The 16,134-nt window shown below is 50.8% G+C and overlaps 1 protein-coding gene across 1 annotated transcript in view; it reads right to left on the reverse strand.

The window, feature by feature from the left end:
• The window catches only part of SUPT6H (SPT6 homolog, histone chaperone and transcription elongation factor), a 60,509-nt gene that overhangs the window by 42,422 nt on the left and 1,953 nt on the right, over nt 1–16,134 (reverse strand). Inside the window, 5 exon segments of the mRNA XM_070735505.1 lie at nt 1–76; nt 1,630–1,825; nt 3,322–3,392; nt 6,140–6,295; nt 8,251–8,377. The exon segment at nt 1–76 is cut by the window's left edge and continues 9 nt beyond it. Of these exon segments, the coding sequence (XP_070591606.1) occupies nt 1–76; nt 1,630–1,825; nt 3,322–3,392; nt 6,140–6,295; nt 8,251–8,353 (602 nt within the window). The 5' untranslated portion in view covers nt 8,354–8,377.

A 16,134-nucleotide genomic window follows, 5' to 3' on the forward strand; every position in this document is an offset into this window, starting at 1 on the left:
TATCCGGGGAGCTTCTTCCTCCACTTGGGCTTCTTCAGGGGCTGCCCGTCATCGTCCACAATGAAGTCATCGATGTCTGAGAGAAACGGCAGCAAGAACCCTGCAGAGCGGCTCCATGGGGGTGGGGGGGACCCTCGCCCTCCTCCCTGACCCAAAGATGAGCGGGGCCTGTGTTCCCTGGCCGGCCTGGGAGACCGTCAGAACGGTCGAAGGGAATTCTGAGCCCCAAAGGGCCCGGTTCTAAGGTGGGCACAACGCTCGCACTCCGGCCTGGTGCGAAGGAGGCCTGAGATGGGGAGGGGATGGGCAGGAACGAGCCGGAATAAAAGAGCTGGGAGGGAGCTTGGAGGCCTTCTAGTCCAGCCCCTTGCTCCCTCCAGGAGGACCTACGCCAGTGATGGGGAACCTATGGCACGGGGCCACAGGTGGCACACGGAGCCATATCTGCCGGCACCCAAGCTGTTGCCCTAGCTGAGCTCCAGCGCACATCAGCTCTGGGAGGTGTTTTCTGCCTCTGGAGGGCCTCTGAGGGGAGGAGGGGGGCTTACTGGGCCCACCAGAAGTTGGGAAAGGGGCTGTCTCTGGCTTCCAGAGAACTGGGGAGGCAACCCCCCCCCCGTTATTGAATTATGGGTGTGGGCACTTGCGTAGGCACAACAGTGTGTGTGCATGGGCTTTTGGCACCCCAGGGAGAAAGGGTTCGCCATCACTGACCTCTGCCATTCCAGACCCACAGCCCACTGTTGGGGAAGGGCCCTTCAGGAAAGCTTGGCTAGGCCCTGGGACGGATGACAAGGACACTGAAAACACAAGGAGCCCTCGACCTACCACCCGTTTGTTTAGGGACTGTTCAAAGTTGCAGTAGCATTGAAAAAAAAGGGGACACTTATGAACATTTCTAACACTTATGACACTGCAGCATCCCCAGGGTCCAAGGGATCAAAATCCAGGCCCTTGGCAACTGGCGTGCACTTAGGACCATCGCAGTTCCCTGGGGTCACAAAGCCAGATTCGCTTAATGGCCGCATGCTTTACTCAGCAACTGCAGTGGCTCACGTAACAACAGTACCTGAGTAATTGTGAGGAGAAAGGCCACAGAATGGAGTGAAACTGCCTTAACAACTGCCTAGGCTGACCAACGGATAGAAACATAGAAACATAGATTGGGATTGGGCTCAACTGTGGTCTGAAGGTGGGGACTCCCTCTAGCCCTGCAGTGATTTGGCTTGGTGTAACACCCGGGTCCCCAAAGTTGGCCACTTTAAATCTTGTGGACCGCAACTCCCAGAATTCCCCAGCCACCGTGTGCTAGTTGAGGAATTCTGGGGACTGGAGTCCACAAGTCTTAAAAGTTGTCCAGGTCAGTCCGGTCTACTAGGCAGCAGAGAGAAGGGTGGCTCCGAAGAGGCTCTCACTCTACCCCAGACCAAGGGGGAGCACTGCGAGGAGGCCTTCTTGGCCTGGCCTACCTTGAAGGGCTGGCGGCTGAGCATCTAGGGCAATGGTCCTCAACCTGGGGGGTCGGAACTCCTTTCGGCCGAAATCTCCCTGCCCGGCTCTCTTCCCTCCACTGCGGGTGACCTGTCCAAGCTAGAACCCCAGGAGGTCCACGTCCCCCCCCCCACGTACCAGACTCATCTTCCTCGTCGTCCTCCTCGTCGTCAGCTGCGGCCATGTGCCCATCGGCCCCCTCGGCCCCCTCCTCGCCTTCCCCGTCTTGGAAGATCTCCTCTGCAATGGCCTCCTTCTCGTGCTCCTCCTTCCCATAGTCTTCCTCCTTCTCGTCTTCATCGTCCGACATTTTCCGTACCCGCCTGAATTTTTGCTGTGGAGAGAGGCACATCGAGTCAACGCCCCCCGAGTCGCTTCCCCTTCCCCGGGAGGCCGCCTGCCCATCTGGGGGAGCTGTGCTGCCACCGACCAAGGGGCCACCTGCTCCAAGCACCAACCCCTGGAAGGACGGCTGAAGGGGGCAGGCGATTTGGGAAATAGCAGCACAGGCCGCGTGGCCCACTGAATAACCAAATGACAGAGTTGGGAGGGACCTCTGGGGTCTTCTAGTCCAACCCCCTGCTCACCACGACCATCTCACTGTGGGGCAACTGGCCGGAGGATTCACACTTACTTCCTTTGATTCCTGTTGAGCAGATTTCCACCAAAACTGTTCTCTCTCTCGCAGCAAAGGAAACCCATCTTCTGGTTATCAGCTTTTGTTAACACTTGGGTGCATAAGGAAAGGGAACTAATTCTCCCTCCTACAGTGAGTTATCCTACAACGGGTTGGCCGTGGTGAGTAGGGCATGCCGAGTGGTCCTAGACCAGTGATGGCGAACCGTTTTCGGCTCGGGGGCCAAAAGGATGTGGGCAAGCAATAATGCGTTGGTGTGTGCCCACACCCATAATGCAATGCCCTCCCCATGCGCATGTGCACAACCCCTGCGCTGCCCCCCCATGCTCACAACTCCGTGTGGTGCCCCCACACATGCACACAGGCCTCACTGAAGCCTCCAGACTTCTGCTTGGACCACTGGACCGTTTTCCGCCCTCCCCAGGCTACAGGAGGCTTTCGTGAAGACTGGGAAGAGCGAAAACGGCTGAAAAGAAGCTCAAGGAAGCGATGCCTCATGTGCCCCCTGGCCTGCGTGCCATAGGTTCACCATCACAGTCCTAGGCCAATGGGCCAGGGGTTTATTTTATTCTCTCTTCTGCTAAATGTATTAGCTGCCCATCTCATTGTGGGACTAAAGGGCTTAGAGGAACACGAAGGCAGAAAAGAGCAAAGGCCCTTACAGAAGAAGCGGGTTATAATTTCAGCATCTTGCCCCCCACCCCCCAAAAAATCTGCCCTCTCCTTTTATCGATCTCAGGAGGAGCGTAAACAGAAGCACAAAAACTGCACCCCAAAATAAGCAAGGAGAACAGCAGGGTTCCAAGGCCCAACTTCTTCCCAGCCAGCGGTGAAATCTACTTGCCTTCCCGAAGCACATAGTTTGCACATGCAAATTTTGCCTGTGCACTTCATGCGCGCCCTGTCACACTTGCTTTTTCACCCTTTGCACATGCACAGAGGGTTATAAAAAAGACAATGGCAGCATGCGGGTGGGTGGAACCTTGGACGACACCAGGAGCCATGACACCTGGGCCAGGCCAGACAGGTAGCGCTTCTCCCCTGCTCCCAGCTGACTGTGGGGTCCACCAGGGACCCCAACCGATGTGTTTGCTTGCTTGTTTGTATTTCTGTGCTGCCCTTGTCCGCAGACTCAGGAATAAAATACAAAACGCAGCCAGGGGAACCCCAAACACAAAACCAACGCTACTCACGCGTTTCACTTTGACGCCCAGGTTTTCTTCAATGAGGTCGAAGTCATCGTCTTCCAGGCGGTCATCAAAATCTGTCACGAGAGACGGGTCAGGCCCCCATAGCTCTCTATGGGGACGCTGCCATTCTGTGGCAGGGAGGAGGGAGGCTTGGGGGGGGGGGAGGAGAAATGTCCGTGGGTTTTTCGTTGCATGGGACCTAGAGGGGACTCGGGGGGAGGAGCGGAATGCGCCTGGAGCCACCTGCGCTCTCCCGGCCACGGAGAAAGCGAAACCGGAGCCTCTGGGAGATTGACAGTTATCACCTTCCCTGCCCGAGGTTCCCAAAACATCTTCTCCACTGGGGAGGGGCTCAAGGTTGGACTGGGCACGTGGAGGGGCGTGGCTTGCATTGGTTTAATTCAGCGCTTTGAGTGGGAAACCTCAGATCCCGCCTACACCTGCGTGGCTGCCCCTGCCTTTCAATCAAAGTTCCTTTGGAAAGGTCCCTCCTCTCAAGAGCTCCATTTCCTTGATTGGCAACAAGGCAGGACCTCAGGCCTGGAGGAGGGGGCAGAGGCCGAAGGGCAATGCCTTCCCCCTGTTTCTCCTTCCTCTCTTTTTCTTTATTCCTTCCCTTCCCTCCCTATTCTCTCTCTCTCTCTCTCTCTCCTTTCCAGATAAGTGTGTGTGTGTGTAACATTTTTGCTGATAACGAAAAGTAAAGTACTACAGGTTTATTTCAAGGTTTTTGCTCTCTTCAGCTTTGAAAGGTACACACACACACACACACACACACACAAATAAATAAAATATTCCTCCACTCCCTGCCTGCCTTGGAGGAAGTTCTGGGCAGTGTCAATATGATAAATAAAATTAAACATTAAAATCAGAAAAGCTTTAAAACTATAAAAAACATTATAAAATTGCAGCAGGGGTAGAATTCCAAGGGGGGAGATTAGTAATTGTTAACACAGGGGGTGAGGGGGAGCCCCGTGGGTGTGGGGTTCTCAATGTCCCCCCACAAAACTACAGTTTTTGACTCCTTCACGGAAGGCCAAAGGGGCTGGGGGGCTTTCCTCACCTCTGAGGGTCAGACCTTCCACAATGCGGGGATACTGCCAGTCGAAACCCTTTGACTGACGGGGTGTTTTGTCCATGGCCTACTGCACATAGTGTGCACACCCTTAACAGAACCAAAGAGTTGGAAGGGACTTCTGAAGTCTTTCTAGTCCACCCCCTGCTCAGCAGGAGACCCTGCACTAATCCAGTGACCACCCAGTCTCTTCTTAACATCCTCCAGGGATGGAGCACCCACGATTTCTGGTGGCAAGATGTTCCACTCATTAACTGCCCAGTCGGGAAATTCCTCCTTAATTCTAGGTGGCTTCTCTCCTTGATTAGTTCCCACCTGTTGCGTCTTGTCCTGCCTTTGGAGGCTCTGGAGAATAGGTTGACACCCCCCACCCTTCTCTCTGAAAGCCCCCCAAATATTGAAAGATGCTATGTTGACATCCACCCACCCCCATCCTTCCCTTCACCAGGTTGGCCACCCCCAATTCCAACCGTTCTTCCTATCTTAGCCTCCAGCCCCCTCATCATCTCTGTAGCAGTGGACAGTGGAACCTCCACTTACGAACTTCATTCGTTCCATGACCAGGTTCTTAAGTAGAAAAGTTTGTCGGAAGAAGCCGTTTTCCCCATAGGAATCAATGTAAAAGCAAATAAGGCGTAAGATTGGGGAAACCAGAGGGAGGGTGGAGGCCCTGTTTTCTCCCAGGAGATTCCTAGAGAGGCCCCACGGAGGCTTCTCCCTGCCTTTCCGGCCCTGTTTCCTGCCAGGAGATTCCTAGAGAGGCCTCACAGAGGCTCCTCCCCACCTTTTCCGGCCCTTTTCCTTCCCAGGAGATTCCTAGAGAGGCCCCACAGAGGCTCCTCCCCACCTTTTCCGGCCCTTTTCCTTCCCAGGAGATTCCTAGAGAGGTCCCATGGAGGCTTCTCCACGCCTTTTCCGGCCCTGTTTCCTCCCAGGAGATTCCTAGAGAGGCCCCACGGAGGCTTCTCTCTGCCTTTTCCGGCCCTTTTCCTCCCAGGAGATTCCTAGAGAGGCTCCACGGAGGCTTCTCCCTGCCTTTTCCAGCCCTTTTCCTCCCAGGAGATTCCTAGAGAGGCTCCATGGAGGCTTCTCGCTGCCTTTTCCGGCCCTGTTTCCTCCCAGGAGATTCCTAGAGAGGCCCCACAGAGGCTTCTCCCCGCCTTTTCCGGCCCTTTTCCTCCCAGGAGATTCCTAGAGAGGCTCCACAGAGGCTTCTCCCTGCCTTTTCCAGCCCTTTTCCTCCCAGGAGATTCCTAGAGAGGCTCCACGGAGGCTTCTCGCTGCCTTTTCCGGCCCTGTTTCCTCCCAGGAGATTCCTAGAGAGGCCCCACAGAGGCTCCTCCCCACCTTTTCCGGCCCTTTTCCTTCCCAGGAGATTCCTAGAGAGGTCCCATGGAGGCTTCTCGCTGCCTTTTCCGGCCCTGTTTCCTCCCAGGAGATTCCTAGAGAGGCTCCACGGAGGCTTCTCCCAACCTTTTCCGGTTACAGTTTTGGAGGCTCGGGTTTGTAAGTGGAAAATGGTTCTTGAGAAGAGGCAAAATAATCTTGAACACCCAGTTCTTATCTAGAAAAGTCCGTAGCTAGAGGTTCCACTGTCCTCCAGGTGGGTGGGTAGCAGACCTTCCCTGCCTGAATGAGGGGGAGGGGCTGATGCAATGGAGTGAGTCTCCATGGACATCCGGGCCCTCTGCCACCTAAGGCTTTCTAGGCGCCTGGCCTCCCTGCGAGCCCGTCTCAAACACTTACTGCGTTTTCTCTTCTTCCGGCCAACGTCGTCCTCCGAGTCTCCCGAATCGCTGGCCTCTTCCTCCTCCTCCTCTTCCTCATCGTCCTCGTCATTGATGAACCCTTTCAGGTTCCCTTGTTCATCCTGGTCGTCCAGGTTCTCTTCTTCCTCCTCCTCTGAAACGGGCAGCCAAGAATAACATGAACAAAGCAATGGAAAGAAATGGAGCTTTGGTCCTGAAAAGGGGGGGGGGGGGCTAAGCTTACCCCAGAGGGAACACTTGACAGGGGCAGAGGAGTGGAGTCCCACCGACCCCTTGGCTTTGGATCGCAAGTTGCTTTGTGGAAAAGTCAGACGGGCAGCTGTATCCGAAGGGGGTCTGGCTAAGCTGGGGGCAAAGCAGCCACCAAAACGTGGCCTGGCTTCCCATTCCAGCAAGGCTGGGAGCTGTGGGGCTCCTGAAAGGCCGGCTGACTTATTGTGACCAAATGGGTTCCTGTCACAAAGGAGCAGGGGGGCCCTGATGTTGCTCCCCAGGGCAGGGGCCATGATACAGAAAGAAGGCCCCCTGGGTCAAGGTCTCTCAAGGGGACACTTCCTAAGAGAGGGGACCCCCCTAAAAGGCAGCCCTGGGAGACTTTGGTGGGGCAAGTGGAAGATATCAGAGAAAGGTGCACCCCCCCCCCCAACTCTGTTGGCCTCGGTTACATTGGGCTTGAACTGTATTCCAAAGCCCCTAGGAGATGGCAACTGGCAGAGGTACAGTGATACCTTGTCCTACGAACTTAATTGGTTCCGGGACGGGGTTCGTAAGGTGCAAAGCTTGTAAGATGAAACAATGTTCCCCATAGGAATCAATGGAAAAGTGATTAATACGTGCAAGCCCAAAACTCACCCTTTTTGCCAGCGAAGCCCCCGTTTTTGTGCTGCTAGGATTCCCCTGAGGCTCCCCTCCATGGGCAACCCCACCTCTGGACTTCCATGTTTTTGTGATGCTGCAGGGGAATCCCAGCAGCGCAAAAACGGGGGCTTCACTGGCAACGGAAGTCCAGAGGTGGGGTTTCCAGCAAGGGGAGCCTCAGTGAAATTGCAGCATGACAAAAATACGGAAGTCCTCAAAACCCCACCTCCGGACTTCCGTTGCCAGCGAAGCGCCCGTTTTTGTGCTGCTGGGATTCCCCTGCAGCATCGCAAAAACACAGAAGTCCGGAGATGGTGTTTCCCATGGAGGGGAGCCTCAGGGAAATCCCAGCAGCGCAAAAACGGGGGCTTCGCTGGCAACGGAAGTCCGAAGGCGGGGCATCCCAGTAGCGGCGGCTTGGGTTTGTAAGGTGAAAATAGTTTGGAAGAAGAGGCAAAAAAATCTTAAACCCAGGTTTGTATCTCGAAAAGTTTGTATGACGAGGGGTTTGTAAGACGAGGTATCACTCAAAGCTTTACTCCTGGATGGAGATGACTGATGGGATAAGATCTCTCTCTTTCTCTCTCGCTCTCTCTCTCACACACACACACTGCTGCCTGGCTCTTGGTCTTAGTTCTTAAATCATCTTCTTCTATTTTTCACTGCTCTTATATTTATCCTTTTCATTCTTTGCAACCCACTCAGGGCTGCCTTATCCGGGAGATGGGCAGCATATAGATTTAGGAAATCAAGTTACACAAGGAGCCTGGTGGCTTCCAAGCCTGAGTTCCAGGCCCACGTCCTGCTGCGGGACAGAGTGAGTTCCCCTCATTTGCTCCAGCTCCTTGATGGAGACGGGCATCTGCCTGGCAACGGTGATACCACTGGCCAATCCCTTCAGTCTGGAAGTGCCTTACAAGGTCCCTTTGACCCAGGGGGATTGGGGACTCAGTTTACTTGACCATCTTGTGGAATGCCCAAAACTTTGCTGTGCCAGGGCCAATGGCAGAACCTGAATGCTTTTCAAGGGCAGACCCAAGCGCAGAACATTACAGTAATCTAACCACAAAGTGATCAAGACACAGGTTACCGTGAATACGGCCCACGCGATTTATTGAATTTATTTGCTGTCCATCTCGGAACGGAACGGGTTTTAACTTCCACAGGACAAACTGAGGGACTGAAAGGCGAACACAACAGAGAGGTTTTGGGAAGGCTATCTAAGCTCACCATCGTCTTCCACAAACTTCTTTTGGGGTCTCGCCACCACTTCCCCTTCTTCATCATACTCCTCCTCCGATTCCTCCGCTTCGCTTTCCACAAAGTCGGACATGGCTGCGGTTCTCAGTCGCGCTGCCTGGAGGGGGAAGAGACCGGAGTTAAGAAGGGGCCTCCAAAAATGCTTTACGGTTGTGGCAGAAATGGCACATGTGTAACTTTTACATTTGCAACGAATGACCAATCCTCAGGGTGCTAACGACCAGTGAGACCCTGAAGACGATAAGTCCTTCCATTCCCCACCCGTTAGTCAGAACTGAAGAAGCTTCTTAGATGAGAAATGAAACGTTTTCAAAAGAAAGAAGCCCCCCTTCCCCCCCCCAAGAAAGTCCAGTTCCTTTTTGGGAAAAGCACCTCTGGAATGACCATGGCCTGCAGCACTGAGAATTCCCATGGACTCATTCACAAAGCAACCTAGAACGAAGGAGACATTTCCTGACAGTGAGAACACTTGATCGGTGGAACAACAACTTGCCTCCAGAAGTTGTGAATGCTACAACACTGGAAGTTTTTAAAGAAGAGATTGGATAACCGTTTGTATAGGGGTTGGACTAGAAGACCTCCAAGGTCCCTTCCAAATCTATTATTCTATATTTTGTCTTAGGACCAGATTACTTATGGGACCGTCTTCTGCCTCATGTATCCCAGTGTCCGGTTAGGTCCCACAGTCGGCCTTCTCCGGGCCCCGTCGGTCAGGCAATGTCGTCTGGCGGGGCCTAAGGGAAGAGCCTTCTCTGTGGCGGCCCCGGCCCTTTGGAACAAACTCCCTCCAGAGATATGTACCTCCCCCTCCCTCCTGGCCTTTCGCAAAGTTCTGAAGACCCATCTCTTCCAGCAGGCAAAGGGGCCGTGAGTGTTGAGATCAATTCCGGCCGTTACCGTGAGTGACTGATTAGGCGAATGCGGATGCTTGTGTTGGGATAAATGGGTTTTTAAAAATATTTTTTTTTAGTTTTTATAGTAATTTTTAATATTAGACTTCTATACATGTATACTGTACTGTATTTATTATGTTGTACGCCACCCTGAGTCATTGAGAAGGGCAGCATAGAAGTCAAATAAGAAAGAAACATAGAAGACTGACGGCAGAAAAAGACCTCATGGTCCATCTAGTCTGCCCTTACACTATTTCCTGTATTTTATCTTACAGTATTTTATCTTGAAAGAACGAAAGAAAGAAAGAAAGAAAGAAAGAAAGAAAGAAAGAAAGAAAACGACCGGGGAGACATAGATATTGAAGTTGTGGCTAATCAGCCCTGCACAACAAGTACACAACAGGAAGGGGTCAGCGTGTTCCAGCAGTTCCAAGTCCACTTTTACCAGAGAACAACAAATATTTTCTTATGGTCCAAGACCAAATATGACCGAATACAACCTGAGAATACAGCAAAGTTAACTATTACTTTTGAAGCTTCAGGGCTCCGGTCCAGAGTTCAGCATCTTTTAAGAAAAATCATAAATTCTAAATCAGCTGGAACAGTCTTTTCGTGAAGGCTGTTGGGTTGCAGCTGGTTGTTGACTTACCACTGTTCGTTTAGTGACATTCAAAGTCACAACGGTACTAGGGTGGGGGTGGGGGGGGGCTTATGACCATGTGGTCACGTGATCAAAATTCAGATGCTTCGCCACATGTGCTACTTATGACAGCTGCAGTATCCCAGGGTCTTGTGATCGATCCCCTTTGGCAACCAGTCTATGGGGAAGCCAGATTCAATTCACAACTGTGAAACTAACTTTAAAACTGCAGTGATTCACTTAACAACGGTGGCAAGAAAGGGGGCAGAATGGGGCAAAACTCACATAGCAACTCTCTTGCCTTTGGGGCTTAATTGTGGTTGTACGTCAAGGACTACTAATCATCCCTAGTAAAGGCCCATGCTTGTAGTAAATCATATTTGCCTTCATCTTCCAGAGTTCCAGGGGGGTTTGAGGGACCCACAAGCAGAGTCTATACAACCTCCCCGGAACTGGGTGTTGGGCCTTAGGAACAGCCTGCCTGTCACGGCTCCAGCAATGGGGATTTGGGGAATTGAACTCCACAAGGCTTGACCATGGCCACGTTTGGAGACCCTTGAACTAGATCCTTCCTCCCGTTGGTGGGGAGGGGCTGCTGGGAACTCTCAGGTCCACAGGGGAGGGATTGATGTTCTTCGCTTCTCATCCCAGAAGCCTCTCCCGTTCTTCTCAGTTCTCAGAAGTGAAGAAGCTTCCTGGATGAGAAGCGAAACGTCTTCAAGGAAGAAGAAAGTCAGTTGACCTTTTGAAAAAGCGCCTTTGGGACAACTGTGACCCGGATGACGGAGAATCCCCATCGATATGACCCCAAATCTACTAACTTGACCCCAGCACTACTAAGTAGCTTAGGCAGAAAGCTGCTTCCTCACAGCAAGGAGGTCGACACCGTGGCAGTCACCCAACGGGATCCTTGGAGTCCCAGCCTGTCACCAGCACCTCACCCCTGGTTACAGGCAGGGCAGAACCTCTGAGAGCCACGCAAAATCCAGCCGGTCCTGTTCCATATTGGGTGGCAGCAATAACAAAGGCCCGCCCCTAAAGTTGTCATGGACAATCCCACTGGCCCCAAAGTCTAGGAGATGCTTTTGGCCACAGCCCTTCGTTCAAAACTGCCCCAGAGGATGGAAACCTCACCCAACACACCTAGTAATTCCAGAAGGAAGAAAACGTAACACATCTACAACATACAGTATAGAACAATGAAGATTTTTAAAGAAGAGGTTGGAGAGCCATTTTGTCTGAAATGGCATCAGTGGTTCTCAACCCTTAGAAACATAGAAACATAGAAGACTGGCGGCAGAAAAAGACCCCACGGTCCATCTAGTCTGCCCTGATACTATTTCCAGGTGTTTTATCTTAGGGTGGATCTATGTTTATCCCAGGCATGTTTCAATTCAGTCACTGTGGATTGACCGACCACGTCTGCTGGAAGTTTGTTCCAAGGATCTATGACTCTTTCAGTAAAATAATATTTTATTTTATTTATTTATTATTTAGATTTGTATGCCGCCCCTCTCCGCAGACTTCTCATGCTACTTCTGATCTTTCCCCCAACTAACCTCAGATTGTGCCCCCTTGTTCTTGTGTTCACTTTCCTATTAAAAACACTTCCCTCCTGAACCTTGTTGAATCCTTGAACGTATTTCAATGTTTCGATCCTGTCCCCGCTTTCCCTTCTCTCCTTCAGACTCTACAGATGGAGTTCATGAAGTTTTTCCTGATCAGTTTTATGCTGAAGACCTTCCACCATTTTTGTAGCCCAGGAGTCAAAGGGCAGATGGCTAAACCTATGTGAGGACCGATGATGGCCTCTCGCCAAGGAGGTGCGAAAACAGGGCGAGACAAACAAGAGAAGGTGAAACCACCACCGGAACCTTCCAAAAACATGGCAGCACAGGCAGGGAAGGTCTCTATAGGCAGTCCTTGACTTACAACTGTCTGCTTAGTGATTGCTCGAAGTTCCAACAGCCCTGAAGAGTGGACTTCTTAGCCTTGTAGCACCCCCACCATCACATGATTTACATTCAGATAGCAACAGCACTTCATAGAGCTTTGACAGCCCTCTCCAAGCGGGTGACAGAGTCGGCCTCTTGCCTCCCCAACAACCTGGGTCCTCATTTGACCGACCTCAGAGGGACGGAAGGCTGAGTCAACCTGGAGCCTGGTGAGATTCGATCTACCAAACTGAAGGCAGCCAGCAGCCAGCAGAAGGAGCCTACAATGCCCATCTTATATTGAAAGGTGCTTGGCAACTGACTCACATTGATGATGGTCTCAGGGTCCTGCGGTCACTTTGATCCCCTTTGGCGGCCTTCTGACCAGTCAAGACAAAGGTGGAGACCAGATTCACTTAGCAACCAGGTTACTAATTTAACAACTGTGGTGGTTCACATTAAAAAATGTTTTAAAATGGGGCAAAACTCAGTTCATTCATTTCATTTTATTGGATTTCTATGCCGCCCCTCTCCGTAGACTCAGGGCGGCTAACAAATTCCTCACCTTAGCAATGTAAATTTTGGGCTCAGTTGTGGTCAGAGGTCGAGGACTACCTGTAGTTCAGGATTCAACTCTATGGAACCAACTTCCGCCCAATGTCTGTACTGCTCCCACCCCGCTGGCCGTTCGTAAGGCCACAAAGACTTGGCTTTGCCGGCAGGCCTGGGGGCCACAAATTTACATCCTTGATGTCCAACTCTATGCATGGTGTGCATGTGTATGACTGTGACTGCCTTTTTTAAATAACCTTTTAATGGGGTTTTAGTTTTAGATAATGTTCAACTTCTTTTTTTATCCCTTTGTATCTATTTATATTGTATTTTTTATTATTGTTGTAAGCCGCCCTGAGTCCTTCGGGATTGGGCGACATAGAAGTCGAATAAACAAACAAACAAACAAACAAACAAACTGAGCCTTGAATTCTTGGTGGTCCTTGGTGCCCTCTGAGCTTGATGGTTTTCTTGCAGACGTCTCATTACCAACTGAAGCAACATCATCAATGCAAGTCAGGAGTGGGGTTAAAATGAGAGCAAGCCCCATTTCCTAATAGTACTGATGATATTATCTAGTTTGGGAAGGAAACGTCTGCAACAAAACCATCAAGCTGAGAGAGCACCAAGGACCCCACTGCTGTCTCAGCCTCCTCTCCCTCCCTCCCTCCCCCCCCCACCCCAAAAGTGGCCAGCTGAGGCCAAGAGCCCTTTTTCTTCCTGGGCAGAATGGAACCTTCCTTGCAAGCTTCAACCCCACTTGCAACCAAGTCTTTGCAAGCATCCCTTCGGTACCTTCCTCCAAGCACCTATTTTTTATTTTTTTATTTGGTTTCTTTGAGCTATTGTTGACTGTTCACCTGCAGTACAGGTAGTCCTTGAGCTACGACCACAACTGAACCCAAAATTTATGTTGCTAAGTGAGTTTTCCCCATTTTTATGGCTGTCTTTGCCATACTTGTTGTTGTTGTTGTTGTTGTTGTTATTATTATTATTATTATTATGAGGCTGTTGGGGTCTGGATGGGTGTCAACAGACTCAAACTCAACCCTGATAAGACAGAGTGACTGTGGGTTTTGCCTCCCAAGGACAATTCCATCTGTCCGTCCATTACCCTGGGGGGGAATCACTAACCCCCTCAGAGGGGGTCCATAACTTGGCCGTCCTCCTCGATCCACAGCTCACATTAGAGAACCATCTTTCAGCTGTGGCAAGGGGGACGTTTGCCCAGGTTCGCCTGGTGCACCAGTTGCGGCCCTATCTGGACCGGGAGTCACTGCTCACAGTCACTCATGCCCTCATCACCTCGAGGTTCAACTACTGTAATGCTCTCTACATGGGGCTACCTTTGAAAAGTGTTCGGAAACTTCAGATCGTGCAGAATGCAGCTGCGAGAGCAATCGTGGGCTTTCCTAAATATGCCCATGTGACACCAACACTCCGCAGTCTGCATTGGTTGCCGATCAGTTTCCGGTCACAATTCAAAGTGTTGGTTATGACCTATAAAGCCCTTCATGGCATCGGACCAGAATACCTCCGGGACCGCCTTCTGCCGCACGAATCCCAGCGACCAGTTGGCCTTCTCCGGGTCCCGTCGACTGAACAATGTCGTTTGGCGGAACCCAGGAGAAGAGCCTTGGTGCACCAGGCGAACCTGGGCAAACGCCCCCCTTGCCACAGCTGAAAGATGGTTCTCTAATGTGAGCTGTGGATCAAGGAGGATGCCCAAGTTGCGGACCCTCTCTGAGGGGGTTAGTGACACCCCCCCCCCCCCCGGGTAATGGACGGACAGATGGAATTGTCTTTGGGAGGCAAAACCCACAGCCACTCCATCTTATCAGGGTTGAGTTTTTGAGTCTGTTGACACTCGTCCAGACCCCAACAGCCTCCAGCACATCTGTTAACTGAATCTGGTTTCCCCACTGACTCTGCTCATCAGGAAGTCACAAAAGGGGACGCTGCAACCGTTGTAAATGTGAATCAGTTGTTAAGCATGCAAATGCAAATCACATGATGGTGGGGGGGCTGTGATGGTCAAAAGTGGGGGAAATGGTCAGAAGTCATTTTTTCCAGTACAGTTCACTAAGTGAACGGTTGTAAGTCAAGGACCACCTGTAAGCCCTGGAAGTGGGTCCTCATTGCCTCCTTCCTGAGGCTGAGAGAGAGTGACTAGCCCAAAGTGATCCAGCTGGCTTTTAGGCCTAAAGCGAGATTAGAACTCAGTGTCTCCTTAACTACTGTACCAGCCTCACTCTCTACTACCTGATTACATCAAAGTGGCAGCTGTTATTAAACAAATAACACTTAGCAGGAATTTTGGGGTTTCCTAAACAAGATGGTAATTACCGAGCTTTGCATTCCTGCTTTTATTATACAAGCCAGGACTCCACCCTGCTCTGCCAGCCTTAAAAAATCATTTCCTAAATGATCTCCTGGGAAGCCATTTTGCTCTCTGGGGCAACCCCAAATGACAGGATACAGAGGTCTTCCCCCACTTGCCCCCATACTGGACAAGGGATTGTAGGAGTAAAGATTTGGTACACCTGGAAGACAATTTTTCTGAATTGCCTCAGCATCTCTCACAATCAGCACATCATGACAAATAGCAACAACCAGCAGCAAATAACACTGTCACATTACAGTTGGAGAATCAATACCAAAAGATTGATTCACCTAAGGTTATAACTCAGAAAAAGGAAAACTTGGGTGGTCAGACAGTTCTGTAGACCCCCTGTATCCCCAAAAGGATATTATGGCCTATTTTTCTCCTATTTGCTATTCTTCGGGGAGGATAGACTACAATCCCCAGAATCCCAAGCATGCCAAGTCAGAGTCCATAGAATAGAAGAGACTTCACCCACCGTGTTTTAAGTGAAACAACTGCTAAGCAAAGTACTGGCACTATTCTCATCCTATATTTGCAGAAAAGGGTCCAGAGGAGAGCTGTGGCCACGAAGGACCCCAAAATGGAGGATTGGCCACTAGGATTTGTGGGCTTCAACTCCCAGAATACCCCAGCCTCCATGGGTTGAAGGATGAACACCCCTGCTCAAAATCGTGTCTAAGTCAAAGCAACTCCATTGCATCTTCCTATGTCCCACCTGAGCTGAAACCAGGGAGGATTCATGGCCGGCTCTTGCAGACCCATCAATCAAAACCTTTGCAGGATATACAGGAAGGATGGAAAGCTCCAGAATCCCATGAATGAGGGATCAGGGTGGAAGGTTTGCCCTCCCAAATCTTCGCCCCCCTTTTGCTTTCTTGCAACTCTTGCATTATTCTGCAGTGTTGCAGAACTCTAGGGTACAGGTAGTATCCTTGACTTACGACCATAATCGAGCTTACAATTTTCATCGCTAAGCAAGACAGTTGTTAAATAAGATTAGCTGCATTTCACAGCCTTTCTCACCATGTTTGTTAAGCGAATCACTGCAGTTGTTGAGTTAGTCACATGGTTGTTAAGTGAATCTGGTTTCCCCATTGACTCTGCTTGTCAGGTGATATAAAGAGGATCGCATGACCTGGAACACTGTGACCGTCATAAGTATGAATCAAATGCTAAGAATCTGAATTTTTATCCTGCCACCATGGGCAATGGTCGTATGTGTGAAAAATGTTCATAACTCATTTGGCTGCATAACTAGAGGTATAACAAGCAGGAAGAGGGAGATTGTGATCCCCTTATATAGAGCGCTGGTGAGACCCCATTTGGAATAATACTGTGTTCAGTTCTGGAGACCTCACCTACAAAAAGATATTGACAAAATTGAACGGATCCAAAGATGGGCTACAAGAATAGTGGAAGGTCTTAAGCATAAAACGTATCAGGAAAGAC

This window comes from Erythrolamprus reginae, chromosome 1, assembly GCF_031021105.1.
Source record: "Erythrolamprus reginae isolate rEryReg1 chromosome 1, rEryReg1.hap1, whole genome shotgun sequence".
In the NCBI taxonomy this organism is placed as follows: Eukaryota; Metazoa; Chordata; class Lepidosauria; order Squamata; family Dipsadidae; genus Erythrolamprus; species Erythrolamprus reginae.